Source organism: Rhinolophus hipposideros (genome assembly GCF_964194185.1).
Source record: "Rhinolophus hipposideros genome assembly, chromosome: 16".
In the NCBI taxonomy this organism is placed as follows: Eukaryota; Metazoa; Chordata; class Mammalia; order Chiroptera; family Rhinolophidae; genus Rhinolophus; species Rhinolophus hipposideros.
The window spans coordinates 49987399-50006672 of record NC_138062.1 but is presented as its reverse complement, the minus strand read 5'-3'; the positions used below and the strand labels follow the sequence as shown (position 1 = coordinate 50006672).

The following is a 19274-nucleotide window of genomic DNA, read 5'->3' as shown; positions in this document are numbered from 1 at the left end:
CCAAATCCTGTCACTGCCTGTTTTTGTGAGGCCCACTAGCTAAGAGTGTTTCTTACAGTTTTTCATTGGTCAAGAAAAACCAAAATAATCTGAGGGATGTGAAAATTCTATGAAATCCAAAAGTCTGTGTCCTTAAATAAAGCTTTGTTGGAACATAGCTGTGTCCATTTTTTTCTGTATCATTTACTCTATCACTACAACGAATAGTTGCAACAAAAACTATGGCCTACAAAAACTAAACTATTTATTACACGGCACTTCATCAAAAAAAAGAAAAAAAAATTTGCCCTGTATTACAGGACCCCTTTCAGTATTTTCTGGTTCTGCTTCTATGGAAACTTTTTATAAACCCTGTAGTTATAACTGATAACAGCAAAAAAATAATTTTTGCCTAGAGACATGCAAATGAATTCTGCCAGGTGGAAACTCCCCTGCAATTATTTTTTGCCTTACTTACCACGTTCATTTTAATATTCCTGATTTGTCTGTTCTTTGGATCCCCTTTGAAATGGTAACACCTGACTAGTTCTCATTAATAATGAGTTAACACTAATTTTTAACACGTGTTCATTTTTATATCTGTATGAGTCATGACTTTATCTTTTTTGGGGACAGGTATCCTTCAGCACTTCCTATTGCTGTCAAGTACCTCAGCCTGGTAAAGTACCTCAGACTTTAGATTTTATTGAATCTTGGTGAAAAACCTCCAACATGGTTAAAAAGTCAAATTATGATTCATGGGACTGAGTCAGGTAAACTTTGTCAACAACCATGTTCAAGGAACCAAGTTTCGTTTTGGGGAGCCAGTGTTTATAGAGTGCTCCCAGGAAAACTGACTCATACTGGGCTTGCAGGCAGTCTTCCAGCTCAGTCCTGGCCCGCCAGACCCTTACAGTATTTTGGGGACAGCAAGAAGAGAGCAATTTGCTGAGAGGCATAGATACTGTAGGTGAAATTTAGTGGAGTTTCTCAGTTCGAGTTAGTCAACGATAGAGGCTTTTCTTTTTAAAATTTTATTTATTTAATTATTTTTCAATTACAGTTGACATTCAATAATATTTTATATTAGTTTCAGGTATACAGCACAGAGGTTAGACATTTCTATCATTTATGAATTGATTCTGATAAGCCTAGTACCCACCTGGCACCATACTATTATGACAATATTATTGACTATATTCCCTATGCTATGCTGCACTTCACTTCCCCCTGTTTTATAACTACCGATCTGTACTTCTTAATACCTTCACTTTTTTCATCCGGCCCCGGCAATCCACCTCCCATCTGGCAACTATCAATTTGTTCTCTGTATTTATGAGTCTGTTTCTGTTGATAGAGGCTTTTCAAAGTCAAACCTGAGAGTCCTTACAGAAACTTCCCGCAAAGCAATCTGAACACCTGCTGTTCCTGTGTAAATTATCAGGGCAAACTCAATGAGGCCTGCCGAGGAAGGTCTTTCTCTGAGATTCTTTTTAACAAAAAGGACAAGGTAAATATTATTCAGCTATAAAAAAGGAAGGAAATCCTGCTATTTGTGGCAACATGGAGGAACCTGGAGAACATTATGCTGAGTGAAATAAGTCAGACAGAGAAGGACAAATCCTGGATGATCTCACTTATATGTGGAATCTAAAAAAAGTCACATTCGGAAGCAGAGGAATGGTGGTTGCCAGGGGCTGGGGAGTGGGGGAAATGAAGAGATAGATGTTGTCACAACATCCAGAAGGGTTTATTAAACTAGTTTCAATGTAGCACCATTCTCACTAAGGCAAGATTCTTGATCTTGGGGCAAAATGTTGTTTGGGCTTCACAGAATGCATAAGTTATCCAGATGACAAGCAATAGCTGCTGAGCTGATATCAGAAAAAATGGGGGCAGGTGGGATCTCTATCTTCCTCCATCAGTTCCCTCCAAGGGCAACGGCTGTCACTTGAGGCAGACATCCCGGCGGGATCTGGCCATGAGTGGGCAGACCTCTGGCTTCTCACCCTGGAGGAGGCAGCCATGAGTTGGGATCCTGAAAGGAGACCCTACCCCACCCGCTGAATCCCTCTGTTGCCCGTCCAGCTTACCTGGTACAACTCACACACGAGGGATAGGAGCTGGCTCATATCTTCCAAGGGTTTCTGCACAAAGCAAGACAGGTGGTCATAAGTGCCACCTGCCCTGACCAACCCCTGCCTGGCCCAGAAGGGGCTGCAAATGGCCAGTGCCTTCTGCCTCCCAGACTGGTGGGCACATCCATCACCCTGGTCCCTGTCCAGATGCTGAGCTGAGGGCTGCAAGGGTTCTTACCCCATTGACGACGACCCAAGGAACATACTCGTGGGGTGGCTGCAGAGCATCTGTAAGCTGGGCATTCATGTGCAAGAGCTGCATGCCACGGTCCCCCAGTGCACACTCCATGATGGTGTCGGAGGACACTTTTGGGGCATAGAGCTGCAGGCACTGAGGGCAGAGGGAGGGGCCAGTGAGACTCAGTTTCCTCCCTGTTATCTCCCCAGTAGCTCCCTCCTGGTCCTCCAAGCGACCTTTCTGATGCCTCACTGGCAACAGTGAGGCAGCAGGTGCTTCATATATGCCTGAGAGGGGGCTCCTGAGGCAGGGGCTCAGGCTGCTCCTCCCTCCCCTATGACCAGCCCCTGATCCCTACATTTTCCTCAGAGCTTCCATCAGTGCTGTTCCCTCCACCAGGGACACCTATCCTCCAGCTTCCTCAGCATCTCCTGAGGGCTCCCTCCTCTGCCCTTCTCCAGCCCCACTATGGCTCTGAAGGGTTTGGGGATGTCTCAGGATGAGTCCTCCTGGGTGGCCCAAATGTTTGATGAATGATTAAACTATCAGGGCAGATGAGTCACTCCTTTGGGAGTTTTTCTAATTCTCCAAGGAGGCAGACAGGCCTGTCCTGTCACCCCATATCCCAGAGGAGGATCATTATGTGTCCCTGCACGTTCCTGTTCATCCGAGCCCAGCTCAGTGGCTCCTCCTAGAGAAACCCCGCCCCATATACTCACACCTTCCCCAGAAGATTTTCCTTTCCTTGATTCAGAGATTGAGCCTATGAGGGGAAGAGCGTTTTCCTGGGGCTATACAGTCAGGGCCAGGATTTGAACCTAGGTCTGCGTGGGGTCAGAGAAGACCAGGGTCCCCACACCCAGGCCAAGTAAGAGGCGTCACTCACTGGCTTCAGATTGTTCTCCATGTCATCCATTTCCTCTATGCAGACAATGGTCAGGAAAGCCGCATTCTTCTCCAGCTGGTCCAACAGGCAGGCCTGGGGGTGGGGATGGGCAGGCAAGGATGTGAGGGGGGCCCAGAGCACCCCAAGACCACTCTGGGAATAATCACAGGGGTCCACTAATGAAGCGGTGAATGAAGTCGTGATTAAATGGTGGCACATGGGCAGGAGATGGAGCTGGTTCCAATCCCCTCTGAGCCTGGATTTCACCCTCATTACCACTGCAGCTTTCCCGGCCCCCACGAGGGACGCTGGGGCCACTTACTTCGACCTTGTTAAACTTGCACTCCTGTTCCCCGTGCTGGCATGTGAACTCCCACTTGCCACTGACATTCTGTTCCTGCAAGGCAACGGGGTGGATGCTAGCCAGTCTGCCGGGTGCCCCCAAACCGTGGCCTGTTCTCAGTTTCCCAGCTGCCCACGTACCTTGGCATTTCCATAGGGCACCAGTGTGACATTGAGGATCTCCAGGACCATCAGCCACGTCGGGAAGAGCTCTCGGACCAGGAAATACCGGCAGCCAGGGCACAGTGCCTCATAGTAGAGGCTCACATTGACAGGTGGGGAGTTGGACTTCCGGAGGGGCACCTTTGGGCACAGGTCACCGGCCTGCGCAGGAGGAAGGAGTGTGAAGTGAGGGCAGCCCTGCTTGGTTCGCTTGTAGAGAGGGAGCCACAAATAATAGGTGCTCTGTCCCGTACTCCAGACTGAGGCTTTACCGAGTCCCTGAATCTGTCGGCAAAACATGTGAGACTTGCAAACAGTAGGCACTTAATTTAGATACAGCTCTTGCTTTCCTCCAGGTGAGGTGAAACCTCTGGATCAGGGGAACTGTATGGCATAAGGATTCAGGACAAGCACATTTCTGGTCCCTGACCTCAGTCCTGCCTTCTTGGGAAGTGCATACCACAGGAGACTAATGCATGCTCATTTGTTGCCACTTCATGCCCAAAGCCTTGGCCTTACACCCATGCTGACTCCTCTTCCTCTCAACAGGCTCACGTGAACCCCACCCAAGCCCACTGCGGAGGTGGCACCTAATAAGTGCTGACTTCCGGCTTCAGCTGAGGGGTGGCAGGCACCCAGATCTGTGAACAAGTCTTTCAGCCTCTGGGGCATGTGGTTGCTCCTCAAAGAAACATTCAAGCTCTTCCCTGGCTAAAGGGCACCCTAAAGGGAGCAGGTACCAGGGGCAAGCTTGTCTGGTCTTCCCTGACCGCCAAGAGGAGACCCCGATTCCCACCCCAGAGGTACACAGTAGGTCTCAAATGCACCCTCGGGCAAGGCGGGAGGGGACGTGGTGGGAATAGCCGAGCGTCTTAGCCCGAAATGGGAAAGCGAAAGGAATCCGAGAGTGTGGCCACAGTGCCCGGGTTACACAGGGGAGGTTCTGGAACCAATGGCGCGCGTTCCCCTCCAGACCCCCGGCAGCCTTGGTTAGGTCTGGGAAAGAGGATGAGCCGCCGGCCCGCCCGGCGTGGTCCCCGCCGGCCCGCCCGCAGCGACGCGGGGCATACCTTGCAGGGGGCCGCCCCCTCGGGGAGCGTCTCCAGCGGGGATGTACATGCCGCCGCGGGGACCTGGAGCAGCAGCAGCAGCAGCACCGGTAGGAACGGCAGGAGTGGAGACCAAGTCATCACGGGTGGGCACCGGCGTGACAGCGGGAGCAGCGCCGGGGGGGAGGAAGCGGCCTTTAACCGCGCGGTGGCCCTGCCCCCAGGCTGGACCCGCCTCCCTGGCTCACGTCCTTCGGGGCTGGCTAGCGTCTCTGGGTGTTGGCACTTCTCTCTCTGGGTCTCCTTTTCCAACTCCCTCACCCCCACCCGGTGCTGGGCCAGCAATCGCCCGGCCGCGGGGCGGCTCAGAGGTACCTCCCCCCCCTCCCCCACACACACCTCGTCCCCGCAATCAGCCCGCCCAGTCATGTGAGGCTGGGACCAGAGCGCCTGGAAAGGACGCGAAGCAGGTACTCCAGAGACAGAGACACAGAGACCATAGGAGACGGAAGGGTCTCGCGCCACCGACACCTTTAGGGCGGTCAGGGTGATCTAGCCCGTCTCTAGCTTGGGTCTCCGTGCACTAAAAGGGCGATCCCCGTCTGGGTGGGGGCACCGACTGCACAGGCCGGCCCCGTCCCCCTAGCCTGGCCCGGGACGCCACTCCTTCCCAACCCAACTCGCCTGCCCCTCGTCCCCGCCCCCTCTCCGGCTCCCCAGCCGGAACGCTGGGTCCCGCGGGGCTGACTCAGGCTTGGCCACAGCTGGCCCAGAAAGCAGAAGCCAGCGCGGGAAGGGCGCTCACTTCTCTTGGCCCCCAACCCCTGGCTGTGGGGGAGGGGAGAGAGGAAAGCTGGAGTATCTTCTTTCCCACCGTTCCAGGCTGGGGAGGGGTGCACCCCGGCCCCCAGCGTGCTCCCTTGGGGGGAGAGAAGCCAGGGGTTGGAGCAGTAATTACCAGAAGCCTGTACTATGTCCATGGGGAGGGGGAAGGGGTTGGGGGTGGCCATGTAGGAGCTAAACCAGCAGAGTCAGCCAGACCCAGTTGGCTCCAGGATGTGCCGGGTACCTCAAGTGATGGAGTCTGTTTCCCAGTCTGTAAAATGGGAGAAGAGCGAGGTTTGGGGAATGAAGTCACATGGAGGGCTTAGAGGCAGAGGTTGAATTGCTCCAGGCTGGGGGTGGGGGTGGTGCAGCTGGGCTGTGAGCCTGGCAGTGCCAGCAGACAGAAGAGCCTGGAAGAAGCTCGGAGGATGGGGGTGTTGGGGGAATCACCAAGACCCCCACACTTTGCAGGACCTCAAATGCCAGGCAGGATACAGGATTGGATCCCACAGGAGGAAATGGCCACACCTGGATCAGAATACAGCTGAATCCCCAGCACCACAGCCCACGTCGCCCTCCAGTCTGAGGAAGGCCCAGCCTGAGCAGCCACACGCGACAGCAGTTTGGGAGCCCAGCTTTCCCTCAAGTCCACAGGGCCGGATGGTACCCCCACACCATCCCTTTGGACCCTTCGCAAAATCCATGTCCTTCCTGAAGCCTCTGCAAATCAAAGCAACAAAGCTTTGGGAGCTAGTGGACTGCTCTCCCTGTGCCGGACAGGATGAAAGAAATAATAACTATAATTGCTACAATTCCGGATGGATTCATACGTGTAACCCACCGATTTGATCATAGGACTCTCAGAGACATTTAGTTGGGGGCCTAGGTAGCAACTATTGACCCCACTTGGTAAGAGGAAACAGGATCAGAAAGGGGAGGTGACTTTCCCGAAGAAACACAGTTGGGGGTTGAGTGCAGGCACTGGCCAGAGGCCTCCTGGGCTGCTACCATTCGCCCCTAAGTTCAACCGTCTGGGGTCAGGGGACTGCGGTCACCTTTATTCTGTGAGTGCCCATGCAGTGGGTGAGTGACAGAGGAGAGACCATTTAGGTTGCAGTTATGGGGTACCTCCTGACTGGGCACAGAACAGGGACAGTACCTGGGAAGGCTGGGCGGGGGGGGGGGTATCTCTGAGGTCAGGCAGGCAGTTCCTGTTCCTCAGAGAGCCCAGTGGGAGAACCAGCTGCCCCATGTATGTTGGGCCCTGACCGGTGCGATATGGCGTGGGGAGGGCCAAGGGAAAGGGATCTCAGAGGTGGGGGATGGTGAATAGCCTAGGTCAAAGACACGGAGGACCCAGCTCAGTGTCCCCTGGGACCTGGCAGCCTGAGTGTCAGGGATAGGTGTGAAAGGGTCAGAGAGGCGCTGGCCCTAAGGGCATCAAGAACATGGAGGACCCCTCTGGGTGGCATGGAAGAAGTCATGACTGTTGACCCCATCTGGCAATGAGAAAGCTGCGCATCAGAGGGCACAGCTGGTGGCTTGAGTGCTGGGACTCAAGCCTAGGGCGTCAGCTTGGGGGTGGTGATTAGGAGCTGGGCTGGGTGGGGTCCCTCGAACAGGCAAGGGTGTGAGACAGAGCTCAGGGTTTGAGCCTCTCTGTGTGACCTTGGGCAGGTTTCTCAACTTCTCTGGACATGAGCAACTAAACGAGGGAGCAAGGGTTGTCACCCTCAATGGCATCCTGAGTATGACGCCATGAACGTCCAGGCCCCCAGCACCGTGGCCACAGAGAAGCCCCCTGACAACAGACGCATCCACCGAGTATAATGTCTTATATTCACATCAGTATCAACGTACCGTACAAAACCTGCCTTCCAGCCTAGCCAGGCAGGCAGGAGGGTGTCGGCGTCCGCATAGAAAACCGGGGCTCTCGTCCCAAAGGAGGAGAGGAAATGGGCCTTACAGGGAAGGAAACAGAACCCAACGTGAGCGAGCAGAAGCCGTGAAACTGTACTGAGCGGAGGTGCTGCGGGCAGCGGCGTATCACCCCTGCGCCAGCAGCGCCAGCAGCACGGCAGCCTCGAGTCCCAGGAGGCCGGCGGGGGCTGGGTAGGGCCAGCTTTTGAGGTTATTTTTAATCACTTTCTTTTCCGGGGCAGCTTCTTGGTAGCAGCCCCATCGTGGGGATAACCCATGACAGGTTTCACTTCAGGGTTTGGAAGGGAAGTTGGGGTCTGTGGGGCGGGTCCTGCCCGGCCCCTCATGTCACGGCCAAGGATCCTGGAAGCAGTCCAGTGAAACTCCTTCCTGCCCCAACCCCAGGTCTATGGCTTAAAAATCAGGGCGCCCAGACTGGGGCTTAGCAGCCTAGGGGCCTCTGTAAACATGGCAGGTGCAGACAGGTGGGGCTTTGGGGACCCCGGAGACCTGCGGGGGCAGCCAGAGTTGTGGGGTGGGCAGTACCTGTGGGGGAAAGGGGCATGAAGTGGAGGAGGCAGGCCCCTTGAAAGAGACTTAGAGGGACAGAGACCAAGAGAGACAGGACAGATGGGGATAGAAAGAGAGTAACAGAGAGATTCGGAGAAAGCAAGAGACAGACAAGCAAACAGAGAGGAGAGATGATGGAGAGAAACAGAGTTCAAAGAAATGGAGAGAAAAAGAGATCAAGAGAGAAAGATTCACAAAGAAGAAAGACAGACGGACAGAACCTGAAAGAGATCAGAGACAGAAAGATGGAGCCCATGGGCTCAGTTGCTGGGGCCCAGATAGCTCTGCTCCGTCCCTGTCGGTGGGCAGCGGGTGGGCGGGGGGCCAGGGCCAGGGGCGCGCACGGGGTGGGCCAGCGTGACGGTGAGCGCGTCATTGTGTTGCACGAGGGAGGTGTGTTGGTAGTGCAGCACCAGCTCCTTCAGGGACCCGTACAGGTTGTAGGGCTCTGCAAAGCCCAAGCCGGTGACCGTGCGGTAGATGACGCAGTGCTTAGTGTCGCCGTCCACCCTATGGGTGGGCAAAAGTTTGGTCAGGAGGGCCCCCACGGGTTCTCCCAGCCTCTCCCTTAATTCCCAGACCCTGACCTGGTCCAGACCCTCCATTTCTAGCCAGGACACTGGCCCACCTTCCTCCCCTGTCCCCCGTAACCCCTTCTCTCTGTGGCAGCCAGGGGGGGTCTTCTTCCCAGCTGCCTTCCCAAGGCCTAGCACACAGTAGGTGCTCAATAAGAGCTCTTGGAAGGAACATGCGGCCTCCCCACCCCTCCCCCACAGGCACTCACACCACAGAGCAGGCATAGCAGCCCCGCTGACTGCTCTCACGGATGAGGAAGGTGCCATCCCGCTTGCCACTCAGCATTTCCTCAGCCTGCGTGCGGTTGATCTTGCCCACGTACCAGGTGCGTTCCTCATGGTGAGGTAGGTCGTCTTCGTCCTCCATCAGTGAGTACTGACTATGGGGGAGGCAGGAAGGAGACCTGGTCACTTACCCGCCAGCCTCTGAGTCCCCCCTGCCACCTGGACAATGCTCCCTCCTTGATGAACTCCTACTCATTCTTCAAATCCCACCCAAAATAGCCCTTCTTCTGGAAAGCCCTCCCTGTCCCACTCCAGGTAATCACTCACTCCTCAGTCTCATTTTTGATCCCCAGCCACTCGTTGATTTTCTTCTGCCGGGCACCTTTCTGGGTGAGCCACCTGGGAGGAAGGGGAAAGGTGGGTTGTGCAGCAGAGGTAAGGAGAACCCACAGGGGGTCAGTCCAGCCTGGTTGGAGGAAAGGGCTGACCTATAGGAGGGTAGGTTTGGGTGTGATACTGCCGGTTGCCACAAGGGGTCAGCCTGGACTTGGCCAAGGGCAGCTTGGGCGTGAGGTGGGGCGCCACCTGGCGGGCTCCGCCAGGAAACGGCCTATGTATTGTTTCTGTTAACACGTATTGAGCCCTCAGAACCTGCTACCCAGGCAGGATCTTCTATCACCACTAGCGGCTCAGTCGCAGGGGCTGCACGGCTGTGCTGCTGGCCTTCACACAGGGCAGTTGTCTGTTCTGCTCCTCAGTTTCCCCAGCTGGAAAGGGGACACTTTACAAAGGACTTGGAGAAGACAAAATGGGCTAATATGTGCACAGTTGCTCCGCACAGTACCTGGCATCCAGCAGGTGCACAAAAGCATCTAAGGTCCGGGAGGGAGGGGAGCCCTTGCTGAGCTCTTCACCATGGGGCTGCAGGCGAGCGCAGGGCACTTACACCAGGTACTGGTCTCGGATCTTGCGCAGCTGCATGAGGTCTGGCTTCAGGCTGTTCATGCGCTTGTCAATCTCCCTGTTGTCCAAGGCCTGTGCCCGCAGCTCCTGCTCCAGCTTTGTGCGGCTCTCATGGATCTCGGCGATGCGAGACTTGAGCCGCTCGGAGTTCAGGAGGATCCTAGGGGAGGAGCAGCTCAGAGGCCTTGGATGGCTCCCAGCCTCTAAGCCTTGGCATATGCGCTTTCCGTGATTTCTCCTTCTGACCAGCTTCTATTCATCCTTCAAAGTCCATTTTAACTGATCCTCCCTCCCGCTGTCCCCTCTATTTCCTTTCTTTCCCATCTTGCGCTGCACCAGATAGTTGGCGTAGGGCAAGGCAGAGGAGCCAGACTCACCTCTGCATCTCTTTCTCATTGCCCTCACGTCGGAAGCGCTCTAGATATTCCTTGCTGCACTTCTCTTGCGTCTGGCCCTGTTCTTCAAAGATCTTGATGGTTTCATTGAAGGCCTCAATTGCGGTGCGCTTCATCTGCAGTTCCTGGAGGAGGGGGTGAATCTGAGCGCCTCCTGGGACTCCCCGCCAATTCCCTCATGAGGGTGACGACAGATCCCAATTCCGATATGGACACTTTGCTCAAGCTATTCCATTCACCGGGCATGTCATTTCTCCAGCTTCTGCTGCCTCAAACGAACTCCTCGTCAACCTTCAACCCCCCACTCCGCAAACCTACTCCTCCTTTATAACCTCCTTCGGGCACCTTACAAATACCTGGACTTGTCAGCCTTGCTGCGAGTTAAGGGGAAATCTAGATGCTCCAGTTCACAGGGCTCCTTCTCGAGGCAGATGCTGTACTGAGCACTTCCCACACAGCATCTCACAAAACCTGCCAATAACCTCCTACAAAGTCAGAACTGTTACCAGGGAAATTGAGGCTCAGGGGGCCTAAGTCATGTCCAAGGTCATGATGTGCCTAACTGATCCCAGACAGGCATCTTGTCCACTTAGAGCCTCAGCTGACCTATCAGTAAAAAGGGGACAAGAAAGAACTCCTTCGGGGACCCCAGGGGAGACTGAGCCATTCCTAGACTGTGACAGACATTCGATCTGAGTCAGTTGTGTCTCCATGTGCGAAAGGAGTTTATCAACACAGGCTCAGTGAGAAAACCTCCCCTTCCCGTTTTAGAACATGCTGCTCTTCGCCGAGACTTCCTGACTGTCTGTGGCGCCCCTCGTCAGGTTATTGTCCTCACTGTGAATAACCTCCAGGTTGAAGGGGATGGAGAAGGAATTAAGACCCAGGGCTCCAGTTTACAGATGGGGAAACTTAGGTCCTGAGAGACTCATAGGCTCCTCCCAGCTCCTGGCCTGGCTGTTCCTGAGAGGCTGGCTGGTACCTTGTCATCTGTTTTTGTTTTTTAAACCCTGTACATTTATTTCTATGTTTTTAGGGCCGTCCCCAGCACTACAAGTGCTTGCTCTGTGACCTGGAAGTGACTGCCTGTCCCTGTGGCCTTGCCACTGCCCCTCTGTGCCTTGATCTCCCTGTGTGTGCAGGCCCGAGGTACCTGAGAGGTACGTGTGTACTCCTCGTAGAGTTGGTCATACTCGCGGCTCTTGTCCTGGTACTGCTGGTGGTAGACTTTGAGCTGGGCACCCACTGCCTCCACACTGTCCTCCTTGACGACCTGGTCCTGAGGACACCCAGTGTAATCAGCAAAGCCACCTGCTGGTGAACGGAGGCCCGAGGCCGCCCCCCCCAGCTCCTGCCCGGGCCCCAGACCTGCTGGTACTTGGACACGGGATATAGGAGCCGCGTGTCCAGTTTGGCATTGTACTGGGCCAGAGACTCATGGCGGTAGTGGGTGATGAGGTCCACGACAGAGCAGAAGGTGAGTGGCTCGGAGAAGCCATAGTGCCCATCACGGTGGAAGACTTTGATCAATTTGTTGTTCCCACCTTTCCTAGGGGTGGATAAGAGAGGCTGTCAGCGCCCAGTGGGACCCCCACTCTGACACCCAGGTATCCTGGCCCTGACACTGCACATGCCCTCCTCCCGCCTCTCACAACTGTCATCCCACAGGGGATAGGCCCCTACCTGAGAGTCAGGGTGTACTCCCCTTGGATCTTGCTGGAGGCATCTCGAACCAGGAAGGTGCCATCAGGTGTGTCCCGGAGTTTCTCGTTCACCTCCTCCCTGTAGGGACACCCAGGATTAGGGCTGCCCAAGACCCTGCCCTTAAGGCTCTAGCCACCACGTGGCCCTACCCCACAACCCTACCTGGAGATGTCACCCCAGTACCACTCAGCATCCTGTAGGGAGGGTGGGCTCCCCTCATTGGCCAGACCTGTAGGAGCCGGTTTTGCCTTAGGTGGTTTGGGCGGCAGAGCTGGGGGACAGGAAAACAAATGCACGTTGAGCACCAACTCTTTACTGTGGTCAACTCCCACTGCAACTGAGCCTGCTGACGCTGTGGGGGCCCTGAGTCAGCACTCGTGGCCCTCCAACAGTGAGAGGATAATAATACAAAGGTGGGGGGTGGTCACCTGGGGGTGCGATCTCCTGTTCCTCCAGGTGCTCCTGAAGCAACTTCTCCACCAACAGAGCTGGGAAATCGGGGGAGGGCTCAGACCTGGGGGAGGGGAGTGCAGTAAGCGCTGGGTAGGGCTGTCTGCAGCCGGGTGTGCACATGGTCCTGCATGTGTTTGCACACCTGGAGGGTACACGTGAAAGCTGGTAAGAAGGGCTGATGACGCGGGCAGGTGTGGGAGGCCAACTGCTGCTACCGGTATGTATGCTGTAAGCGCTCAATAAATGCTCACATAAGAACGGAATGAGAGTCCAGCACCTGGGGTAGGGGGAGCAGAAGCGAAGGTGCAGGCACCAACCACTGCGGGGATGGGGCCTTCCTGGAGCCCAGGTTCACTCCTTGTTATCTTTCCTAGCCACCCTCATCGCAGCAGCTCTAGCCTGCTACCTATCCTACCCCCACCCAAGCCTCTGACCTTTCCTCCATCTAAAGCCCCGCCCCCTAAAGTACCGGCTGCTCACCCGTCGGGTGCGCCCCCTGGCGGTGGCGGCGAGGGAGGCGGTGCGTGTAGCAGCAGCAGTGGCCCGAAGGCAGTGCCCAGGGCTCGCACCGCGGGGCCCGGGGCTGGGGCGCGCCGGGCCATCCGGCCCAGGTGCTGGAGCAGGAAGCGCAGTGTGAGTGCGTGGTGCAGCGGCAGCGTCGGGGGCTCCAGTGCCGGCCCAACAGGTCCCGCGGCCTCTGGGGACAGAAGGCCGGGCAGGGTGAGCCGGCACCCGCGCGCCCTGGCCCCCTTCCCATCTCAGGTTCCACCCCAGGCTCACCGTGCAGGGCCCGACGAGCCTCGGCCGCGGCCTCCGGCGTCACGAGGGGCGCGGGAAGAGCCAGTAGGAAGCCCTTGACGCCATCCGCCAGGGCTGCCGTATCCCACTGCTCTACATCGCTCAGGGACCAGTCTGCGGGTGCAGAAGGGCTGCGTCGCGGGGGCTGTCCAGGTCACCCGCCCCACCCCTGCCCGTCGAAGCGCCCCCTCACCTGTGCGCTGGGCTGGCAGCTCAGGCCTGTAGACGGATTCGCTGTCTAGCCCTGGGGTGGGGGGGAAGGGAAAGGATGGGCCAGCTGTCAAATGCTGCCCTGACCCCATATGGGGTCTGGGGTGGCTACTCAGCCTACCAGAGATAAGAGCAGAGGGAGGAGAGGGAGATGGCAGCATATGCAATGGTGGGTACGGTGTTCACAGTCCCGTCTTCCCCTGGGAGTTAGTCCCTCCTTCGTTCAACACGGAGGCCCCGAGTATCCGGGCCCAGCTTCCTCCCATGCAGAGTGAGCCGAGCAGCTCTGTGAGATGACTTGCCCATCACCAGAGGTAAACAAGCAGAATCCAGGGGCTGCAGCCAGGCCAAGGCTCACCTGTCCGCTCAATGGCTTCCACAAGCTTCACCAGGAGAGGGGGAGCCACATCAGGTGGGGAGAACTGATCAGGCAGGTCGGGGAGGGTGAGACCTGGCAGGAGGGGACAACATGTTGGCGGGGTCCCTGAAAGGACCCTAGCCTCTCTCTTGGCCTGCTGCATCTCAGCTGGGGCATCTGAAGGCAGGGTCCAGCTCAGGCAAGGGCTTGGCATCTGGACCACCACCCAGGGGAAGCCAGAAGCCCTGCAAGTGGGACTGGGAGGGCCGAGTTAGAGGGAAACAATTTTGTGAGTTAGGAGATCAGCCACACCACTTCAGAGATCGGGTGTGGTGGGTTGATTAGGGTCCCCCGCAAATCACGTCCACATTCTAATCCCTGGTACCTGTGACTGTGACCTCATTTGGAAATAGGGTCTTTGCAAATATACTTAAGGGAAGGATTTCAAGTTGAGAGCTTGGATGTAAGGTCCTAAATGCAGTGACTGGTATCTTTATAAGAGAAACCATGTAACAAGAGAGACAGATACTGGGGTGATGTGGACACAAGCCAAGGAAGCTTGGAACCACCAGAAGCTGGAAGAGGCAGGAAGGATCCTCCCGTCGACCCTCCACAGGGAGCGCAGCCCTGCGGATACTTGATCTTGGACCTCTGACCTCTGACTTGCCAAACTGTGAGAGAATCAAGTCCTATGGTCTGAAGCCACCTGGTCTGTGGGGGAGTTCATAACTGCAGCCCCAGGCCACTCATACAGCAGGTGTCGCTCTGCAACCTCGGGCACAGGGCCTGCCTTCTCTGTGCCTCAGTGTCCTCCACAGAGAAACTCATATCACCTTTTTCTTAGTGGGAACGACAAAGTGGTTGAGAAAGAAGAAAAGGAAAATAACCCTGTCGAGGCCAGAACGCCTCACTCTGAGGAGCTTCCTCCACTTTCTAAGTCATTTTCGCTTGAAAATGTTATCTTGCCCCTTTTGAAAATGCTGAAACCCTTCCCAGGAGGTGCTAGGGGCCTCCCTGGCCCAGCCTCTGCCGGCCCTGAGTTTCCCGCCCCACCAGGCCCTTTGTGTTCAGAAGCTCTGCCTGCATTGCCACCATTGGATGCGGCTCTGGCCCTCGGCGCGACGCCCTGGCACACAGCAGGAGCAAGCTGGGGCCTGCGGGGCCTCCCTGAGTGATGGGCCAGGTGGTGCCTCTAGCTGGAGAAAGGCCCAACTGCACTGAAAATGAAAAAAGAAAGAAAGAAAAAAAGAAAGAACAAGGGGAGAGGAGGTAGGCAGCCACGGTTCTGAAACTTGACTCTTGTTTGCGACCAGTTTGTGAAACGGGGAGGGAGGTTCGGTCAGAACAGGTGTCACCCTATTTTATGGATAAGGAACTGAGGCTCAGAGAGGCAGCAACCTCCCCATGGGTGGACAGCCAGGAAGAGGCCCACGCAACACTCGGGGGCTGCACCCCTACGTGGGGTGGAATGGAGGAAATGCAGGCAGCTACAGCATACTCCCTGGTGGTCCCAGAATCCCGGAGGGGCAGGGCCTACAGGCACCAAGGGACGGAGCCTCCACATTTCCAGATGAAGAAACTGAGGCCTGGAGAGGGTTAGCCCCTGGCCAATGCCACCCAGCCCTGAAGATTTGGAGGGCGGGGCTGCCGCCCTGAGTGGGGATGTGTGTGGAGGCTGGACCCAGGCCAGGCAGAGGGAGGCGGCTGTTACCAGGGAGAGAGGCAGATTTTGGCTGGGAGCCCAGATGGGGCTGCCTCCTGCTCCTCCCAGGCCAAGGCAGGACGCAGGCCCAGGCCCTAGAGACACCAGATGCTGCAAGGCCCAAGCCAGTGCCACACTGCCTTGGTGGCCCCCATTCCGCCCCAGGCTGGGGGACTCTGTGGGCATTAGTGTTTCTCTGGCACAAAACCAGGCAGGTCATTGGTCAGAGCCATGGTGCCTCCCATGGCCTTGGCCTTCACTGGGTGGTCCTGAACGAGTGGTCTGACCCCCTTGCGCCTTGGTCTTCTCGTCTGTAAATGGGCCTCCCTGGGCTGCTGTGAAGATGGAGCAGACCACGCCCAGTACAACACTTACAGCTTCTTTCCCACAACCTGAGCCTGTTTCCCTGGCTAGAATCAATGCCCCCTGCCCAGCAGACAGCAATTTCAAAGTATGCTCAGTGTCCCGGAGTCTCCATTCCCAACACACCCCTTGGAAGGGGGGATGGCTGAAGGTCTTTGGGGAGGCAGTGGGGTCCTCAGACAGAATGCTGCATGGCCTCAACTGAATGTCCCACCCTTTCTGAACTTCACAGCTCCCTTCATTTTGGAAACCGGGTAAAATCAGTAATAAAGGGGTTGCCTCAAGGGATCCTGTCTGCAAACCACAGAATGAAGCTAAACTGAGCCTCTGAATCCTACTGAACACTCCCCATTGTCTTCAAAATTAATCCCATGATGCACCAAAGTATGGCCCCTGGAAGCTTCCCCTTCCTCACTCCACCCTGCCCACCAGCTGTTCCCGGAACCCATTACATTCCCAGCTGACAGCCTCTACCCTGGTGGGCCTGCTACCTGGAATCCTTCACCCCCAACTCCTTCTCCATAGCCTTTATTGTCACCTAATCACATTCTTGTCACTTCTGGAACCAGATGGCCCATGAAGGCAGGATCAGACCTGTATCCACCCCATGTCCCCATGACTGCGAACAGCCCAGCCCTTGGCTGACACTTGTCAACTGACCAAAAGTCCTTATTCCCCTTCCCCTGGAAGTTTCCTCTTTATTGCCTCACTGGAAAGAAGAGGAAACTGAGGGTCTGAGGGGACCATGCCCACCCTCAACAGGGACTCTGCATGCTGCTCACCTGGCTCCGGGGGCCCTTCTCGGGGCCTGGCTGGCAGTGGGCGAGGGCCGCGGGGGCGAGGGCCAGGCCGAGCCAGGGCCACAGGCCCCAGGAACTCAACGTAGGTGCCCGGAAAATCGCCACGCTGCCTCGTGCGCTCGTTGAGGCCAGGCATCCAGCCCACATTCTGTGGGCAGCGCTCATTGCCCTCGGCCACACCCAGCACCTGCAGGGCTGCCCGGCTTACCACCAGTATGTCACCTGGAAGTAGCTCCAGGTCTTCTGGCCGCTCCCGGCGGAACGGGTACAGTGCACGGTACTGGAAGCCCTCAGCGCCAGCCATGGTGGGCTGGGGGTTGATCTGGAAGGTCAGGCAGCTATTCAGGGCCCAAGTGGCCCCATGAGCTGGGGTGGGCCGGGAGGGTCCACTGGGTTGCCTTGAAGTACTTAGACCTCTATTTCCACCAAGAAGTTACAGCAGACGCTCACGCCTGGCTTCCTGCCATTATTCTAAGACCCTGAAAAGGGTCACTCGTTGCTCCATCCACCATTTGTCAACTGGTGGGAGGGGGTCAAACATAAGCGTGGTTTCTGGTCACTCAGCTGCTGTGTTTCCACTCGATCTGCAGAGCCAGGTCAGGTCAGGCCAGGCCACTCACTCCCTTATGTGGGGGGCCATCGGCGCCCGAGACTGGCGGCTCTTCCGGCTGCGCCAGACGAGGGGGCCGAGGGCACAGGCTGTCACCATGCTCAGCGGGGGACGCTGACCTAGGAAGAGATGGCAGAGCAGCATAAGTCAAGTGGGATTCCTCCCACCCTCAACTTAGAAACAGATCCCAGGTTGGAATCCCTTGACTCATTGGGTCACCAAGAGCCACTGTAAAGTGGGTGCAATAATAGCCCTCCCTTGGGGGTACCTGCCCCAGGCATACTGCATGTTCACTTGGTAAACAAGGTCTGTTAGAGATGGGGAAACTGAGGTTCAGGGCAGTGAGGTCTTTCTTGGTCTAGGAAGCTGGGACTCAAAAACTCAGATCTGTTCAACTTCAAGGCTCAGGATGAATGAGAGGAGACAGCAGCCAGATAGTTAGACCTAGAGCAGGTAGGGTAGGGCAATATGGGACACTCAGGGTGCTGTGGGAGCCATGAGGGAGGGTCGGGCCAGCTGAGCACAGGAGGAGGCAGCAGGGGCACAGAGGGGTAGGAAAGGAGTTCTTGGCAGAGCTCACCTATACAGGCAAAGTCCTAGGGGTGAGTCCAAGCAAAAGGATCTCTGATCTCTGCAGGGGAGGGGTGAGCAGAGGTCCTGGCAGACTCAGCATGGGGGCCCACAGTGGGCGCTCAGAACATGAAGGGATTGGTGGGAGGCAGAGGGGACCTTAGCTCCAGGGAGACGGGTGAATGGCAGGAGGGCAGTGCAGCTTCCAAGGGGCAGGCTGCTGTTTGCAGAGTGATGACCACCCCCCAGGAGCCCCCAGTCTCAGGAAGGCAGAGCCCAGCACACACACATTTCCAATCTCAGCTCTGCAGGTTCAGTCCTCTGAAGATGTTGGGGTGGGGGAATGCTTTTCTAGAGGGCAGGTTCTCACTAAAGACAGGAGGGGGCACTGGCCACATGCAAAGGCTTGACAGCGGAAAGTTGATTGCCAAGAGTTCAGGGCCGCTCTAAGAAAGCCACTGACGGCACAGGGCCTCGAGTGCCAGGCAGACGGTCGGAGCTTTACTGCCCCCCAAAACACCACAGGAAGCCCCAGGAGATGTCCGAGCAGGGAGCAGAGACTCCACATTCTACAGGTGGGGAAACTGAGGTCCAGAGAGGAGATGTCCAGGAAACCGCCTGGACACGTTTGCACATGCCCGGTGCGCAGGCCGGGGACCCAGCACTCCCCAATCCAAGCAGCGGGTTGGCGGAGCCAGGCCTGGCTGGGGGCTCGGCGACTAGACTCAGGGCCTGTGCGCTCACGCGTGTTCTAACGTGCACTCGACCCGCGTGGACCCCGCAGCCCAGTCCAGGGACCGGAAGCGCAGCCGACCCCCGACCCTAGCACCCCACTATGCCCACACGATGCCTGGGCACCCCTCATTTCTGATCGGCGCCCCACTCCCAGCAGGGCCTCCCTCCATTCCGGGCCGCGGCTCCAGCACCTTATCTCTGCCTGGAGGTCTGCTCCCACCTTCCGGGGCGGCTGCACGGCTGCCAGGTAGAGACTGAGGCCTCCTGCTCTCTGTGGCCCGCCCCCCCCACCGCCCCCCGTCCCCACACTACACTTAGGCGCCCGGCATTTGCGCTTACCCCAGCCCCGCCAGCCGGCGGGGGCCTACCTGGTTGTGGCCGCCGCCGCCGCCGCTGCCGCGGCCGCCGTCACGCCGAGCAGAGCCCGACCGGTGGCTCCACTGCGGCCGTCGCCGCCGCCGCCGCCGCCGCCGCCGCCGTTCCGAACGGCCGGGCCCGCCCCCGGCGGAAATAGCCGAACGTGTTCGGGCCGCGAGGACGGAGCGAGGCCAAGGCGGAGCCTAGGGACGTATGAATGCTTCCGGAAAGAGCCAAACGTACCCCCGCGGGACGGTACTGCAGCGGGTGCCCCCGAGGTAGCCGATCGCTTCCGGAAACAGCCGAGCACAGTCGGGTTGGACGCATGACTCCCGAGGCTGGGGTCGGCTGCGCTCGGCTGCGCTCGTGAGATGAGAGCCACCCGGGGGATTCCGGAAATAGCCGAG

At 57.0% G+C, this 19274-nt stretch overlaps 2 protein-coding genes across 5 annotated transcripts; both read right to left on the bottom strand.

Moving 5' to 3' along the window:
* Positions 1-1007: 1007 nt before the first annotated feature.
* On the bottom strand, positions 1008-5450 carry IFI30 (IFI30 lysosomal thiol reductase). Of its 2 annotated transcripts, none has more exons than XM_081076889.1 (7): positions 4756-5120; positions 3665-3970; positions 3504-3578; positions 3182-3274; positions 2296-2448; positions 2073-2126; positions 1008-1989 (listed from the first exon to the last, which is right to left on the bottom strand). In XM_081076889.1, exons 1-7 carry the CDS (start codon positions 4873-4875, stop codon positions 1927-1929), a joined length of 864 nt encoding a protein of 287 aa, XP_080933015.1. In that variant the 5' UTR covers positions 4876-5120; the 3' UTR covers positions 1008-1926. The 2 variants fall into 2 exon arrangements, with proteins under 2 accessions (XP_080933015.1, XP_080933016.1); XM_081076890.1 differs by having other exon boundaries at positions 1009-1989; positions 3665-3847; positions 4756-5450.
* Positions 5451-7379: 1929 nt separating this feature from the next.
* PIK3R2 (phosphoinositide-3-kinase regulatory subunit 2) lies at positions 7380-19012 on the bottom strand. 3 transcript variants are annotated; one of them, XM_081076874.1, is made up of 16 exons: positions 18879-19012; positions 16578-17324; positions 13731-13823; positions 13356-13406; positions 13145-13276; positions 12845-13061; positions 12340-12425; positions 12074-12182; positions 11891-11989; positions 11576-11756; positions 11361-11486; positions 10190-10332; positions 9796-9972; positions 9177-9248; positions 8834-9004; positions 7380-8559 (listed from the first exon to the last, which is right to left on the bottom strand). In XM_081076874.1, the coding sequence occupies exons 2-16, from the start codon at positions 16897-16899 to the stop codon at positions 8310-8312; spliced, it is 2229 nt and encodes a 742-aa protein (XP_080933000.1). In that variant the 5' UTR covers positions 16900-17324; positions 18879-19012; the 3' UTR covers positions 7380-8309. The 3 variants fall into 3 exon arrangements, with proteins under 3 accessions (XP_080933000.1, XP_080933002.1, XP_080933001.1); XM_081076876.1 differs by having other exon boundaries at positions 16804-17324; XM_081076875.1 differs by having other exon boundaries at positions 16818-17324.
* Between the last annotated feature and the right edge of the window lie 262 nt (positions 19013-19274).